The sequence below is a fragment of the Tigriopus californicus genome, chromosome 5 (assembly GCF_007210705.1).
Source record: "Tigriopus californicus strain San Diego chromosome 5, Tcal_SD_v2.1, whole genome shotgun sequence".
In the NCBI taxonomy this organism is placed as follows: Eukaryota; Metazoa; Arthropoda; class Copepoda; order Harpacticoida; family Harpacticidae; genus Tigriopus; species Tigriopus californicus.
Genome location: NC_081444.1, coordinates 8,387,391 through 8,391,098, shown reverse-complemented (window position 1 = coordinate 8,391,098; position 3,708 = coordinate 8,387,391). Strand labels below are relative to the sequence as shown.

At 50.2% G+C, this 3,708-nt stretch overlaps 2 protein-coding genes across 2 annotated transcripts in view; one reads left to right on the top strand and one right to left on the bottom strand.

The window, feature by feature from the left end:
- The window catches only part of LOC131880690 (chromatin modification-related protein MEAF6-like), a 2,023-nt gene extending 1,449 nt beyond the window's left edge, over positions 1-574 (top strand). The window contains exons 4-5 of the mRNA XM_059227373.1: positions 46-195; positions 272-574. Coding sequence (XP_059083356.1) covers positions 46-195; positions 272-475 — 354 coding nt within the window. The 3' untranslated portion in view covers positions 476-574. The remainder of the gene's footprint in view (positions 1-45; positions 196-271) is intronic.
- LOC131880689 (uncharacterized) lies at positions 564-2,438 on the bottom strand. Its single transcript, XM_059227372.1, has 5 exons — positions 2,161-2,438; positions 1,714-2,059; positions 1,455-1,620; positions 1,138-1,388; positions 564-1,058 (listed from the first exon to the last, which is right to left on the bottom strand). Exons 1-5 carry the CDS (start codon positions 2,202-2,204, stop codon positions 726-728), a joined length of 1,140 nt encoding a protein of 379 aa, XP_059083355.1. The 5' UTR covers positions 2,205-2,438; the 3' UTR covers positions 564-725.
- Positions 2,439-3,708: the final 1,270 nt, after the last annotated feature.

Below are 3,708 nucleotides of genomic sequence, written 5' to 3'. Positions count from 1 at the left end.
TTGGCCAATTTGGAGCGTCAGATCTACGCCTTTGAAGGCAGCTACCTCGAGGACACACATCTATACGGCAACATTATCCGAGGCTGGGACCGGTACTTGACCGTCACTAAGACAGCGGCCAAGACCGATAAGCGCAACCGAAAGTTCAAAGAAAACGATCGACTCTTCTCCAAATCGTCCATTACATCCAGTGCGGTAAGACTTCTTAAACAGGCACGAATCTTCAACTTAACCGTCCCCTTGACCCTGACTCCTGCTTATGTGCACTTAGGCTGTGAGCGGGTTACCTAATGAATCTACGCCGAATAGCGGACACGGGCCAGACGGTCCCAGTCGACCTGATGACACGGATTCTCACGATAACAGTGGCTCTGAAGATAATAAGGAACCTCTGAGTGGGTTGGTCAAGGCCACAGCAGCTGCCAACCCGAAATCTTCAAAGAAGGCATCCAATAAGAAAGCCCGGCATCGATAGCCGGGTGTTTTTGACCAATTCAATCCTTACCTGTCTCTTCGTGCTTTTTTCGATGCCTTCTATTTGCCATTTAGAAAATAATTAAACCTTCTCATCGTACCAAGTGCTTTAATCATTTCTGAATATGACATCAAGACATGTCTGACAAATTTGTTGAGTCTATGAATGAGGTATTTGCGATCAAGGGCAATTGCAATCACACCCATTGAACGTCATGTTTGAGACAAACGGACAAGTCCGTAGATTCCATTCAACGCGCTGGTCCTTCGCTGTCTGAACTCCGAGGGGGCGTTTCCTGTTCCGGCTCGGGCGTGTGGTCGGGTTCGTTCTCTTCATCCGACAATTCGCCACGGGGGCGTCGGCCTAAATTAGCGTAATTCGGTCCGTAGTTATGATAATCGACCACGATGTCTTCATCCGTGTGGGCAAACCAAGCCGGAAACCATCGGGTGAAGCAAGGAATCATGAAGCTCAACACCAAGGGCATCATAGAAGCCAATGACAACAAATGGAACCCCAGGCCTAATTTGAATTCATCCACGCATTTATACTGATAAGCCCAAGCCCGTACCGTTTTGTTCCACTAATATGAGACGGAAATGAGAACTGATGAACTGATTACCCCGGAGATATGAGGCTGGCTCACACGCCCGAAAGCTTACCTTGTCTTGCAAATCGATGCAAATTTCGTCGAGTACTTTGGACGAGCCGTACTTGAAGTAGAAGTGCTCGCGATAGTAATCCAAGGCCACGTCGTAGCGATCCTGACACACGGTACACACCGTGTTCTTAGGCTCGCCTTCGCGCATAGCATCGTACTGGATGAAGCAATCATCGGCTTGTCCAAAGTAGAACATGGCTTGGGCAGTGGTGTTACGAATCACCAATGACTTGTTACCCGGCACATAACAAGCTGAAGGAAAAGGCCGTTATTCTCACCGTGTCGGACCAGCAAACAAGGAGAGACACAAAGGCTCACCATGGCAATAGCCTCGAGCCCAGAGGCTGTCGCGTCCCAACACTTCCTGGTACGAAGTCTGCACCACGTTCAATCGATCTTGATTGAGGAATCGGTCCATGCAATTGCGACGGGTGGGGACGGACACGGGTCCAGGGCCCATGACACTCTCAGTCTGGTTGAGAATCTGCCGTCAAAAACACCCGATAGCATTATTGGTGGGCCCATTGCCCAATGCATCCATCCCCCCTCCCCGCGCGGCCAAGGCAGGCCTACTTACCTCGTAGGTCGTCTCTACGTTAATCTTTTGGCCTTGGCAGTTGAAGCAAAAACTGACCGGGTGGGCGTAGCTGGTCACGCAATACTTAAACTGAGCCAGAGCGTCGCCAAAGGCCAGGAGCTTGTGGGTGCAACCCCAGTCCGGTGAGCCAGCCGGACGGTCATCTAACGTGTCGAGCACTATGCGAGGCAGGGCGGAGGCGTGGCTAAGGCTGGAAAAGTCCAGCCCCGGGTCGGCCCGACTGAGATCTTCCGAGGACGTCAAATGAGACGGACTGGGCTGGAGCAAGAGCACCACCCCCAAGACCCACCAGGGGCTCAGGCCAAAAGAGACAGAGAAAAAACGCCTAAGGAGAGAAAAGACAGTCTCAGTCCACACATGAAATGCATGACGAGCATCTATACGGATGGAACCCGCCGAAACCCGGAGGGCTCGAGCACCACCTACCGTGGACCGCCCCCGCGGCTAATCGAAAGCTGGAGGTGGGCCATCCGGATCGATGAGTGGGCGTTTATTGAACAGGGGGATGGGGGAAATAGTCGGAGCAAACCGGAAACGCCCCCTCGGCTGGTGGGTTGGCGCCAGATAGGTGATCAATGAGTGAGTCGTGACGCAGTTCAAGAGAGTCCAGCCAGAGTCGGGGGACGTTGGGGAGGCTCGGGAGGCTCGGGACCCAGGTTGTTACTCGGGACTGAGAGAAGTGAGAACTGGGATTCGAGCAGGCACTCATCAAGACCGAGCAGCACGCAGTGTCGCTCGCGGGCTGACGGAAAAAAAGCGCAAATAATGCTTGAGAAGCCTATAATGGTTTTTTCATCAAAATTAAACTAAAAGAAGCCAAATTTCATTTCTAAATGGTTGGGGTGTTAACCTTTTTGACCATGGTTGAGTCGGATATGAACTGATATCCACCATCAACCGCCTGAATTTCCGGTCTCTAGATCCTCGCCTCCGTTGCCTCTTTCAACTCTAGACTGCATTTCATCTTAATATTTCGTTTGTGGCGGCATGATAGTTGGTGTCCACAACACTTTTGTCAAAATAAAGCTATTTGTTACATTGATTCACCCCTTTTTCGGGTTTTCTGACCACTGGATTGAGCAACATGCCTGGCTCGCTCAATGGGTAATGGTTCAGAGTAGGCATCAACCCAACCGGCACGGAAAAAGGAGGGTGGGGAGCTGAAGGAGGCAGCAGTGGAGTGCGTACCCGTCACTTTGAGAGGGAAGGGAAGTGGTGATTCATGTAGTAAGAAGAGCGATCGGGAGTGACTTAGAGATGAGGCATTCACAAAAGCTCCCTCAAAAGCAGAGATTTGCAGTGACCAGAGGAAGTCAGGCTATTGAAACGGGCGTGCGACAAGGAGGGTTGGAAAAGGAGATGCGCGTTCGATGGAGATCGAGTGACCAGGCCAGGGAGTGGTTGTTCAAGAAGGAAACTCATCTTGACTGAAGGAACGTGCGGCAATGACAGGACGACCGAGTGACCATAGTAGGGAGGGAGTGGATGGATGATGAAGGGTAGAACTAAACAGGGTGGACTTCCTCAAGCATGGAAACCTCCCCTTGTATTCGATCACCCTCCCCTACGAAGTCGGCCGGATGTATTGGGACAAAACTTTAAATCGATCTATTCCTGAAGTCAAAATACATCAAATACGTCAAATAAAATAATGATGGCACATCAAATTTTAAATGGGCACACTGAATATAAAAATTTACAAAGTGAAGAAATGGCATTCCAAAACTGTTAAAAAATGTATCAGAAAAAAAAAATGATCAGAATAAAAAAAAAAATAAGAAACCTCTTAATGTCTTAATGGCATGACTCTTACTGGTCACGACTATTTCCTTTGACATGACTGACGGACCTTGGTGCTGGGTGTGGGCGCTCTCGCCCTGCCTCCTCTATCCCGATTATTTCTAAACGTGTGGGGCGCAATGGCCTAAGTTCTCCTGGCCACAGTCCCCGCTCGTGGAGCGCGCTTTATGGATT

Bases quoted from the DNA above. Each gene is read 5' to 3' on its own strand.
- LOC131880689 (XM_059227372.1), bottom strand. From the start codon at position 2,204: ATGGCCCACCTCCAGCTTTCGATTAGCCGCGGGGGCGGTCCACG. The intron at 2,060-2,160 runs GTAGGTGGTGCT...TTCTCTCCTTAG, and splicing joins AGCCGCGGGGGCGGTCCACG to GCGTTTTTTCTCTGTCTCTT. The intron at 1,621-1,713 runs GTAAGTAGGCCT...TTTTGACGGCAG, and splicing joins ACGTAGAGACGACCTACGAG to ATTCTCAACCAGACTGAGAG.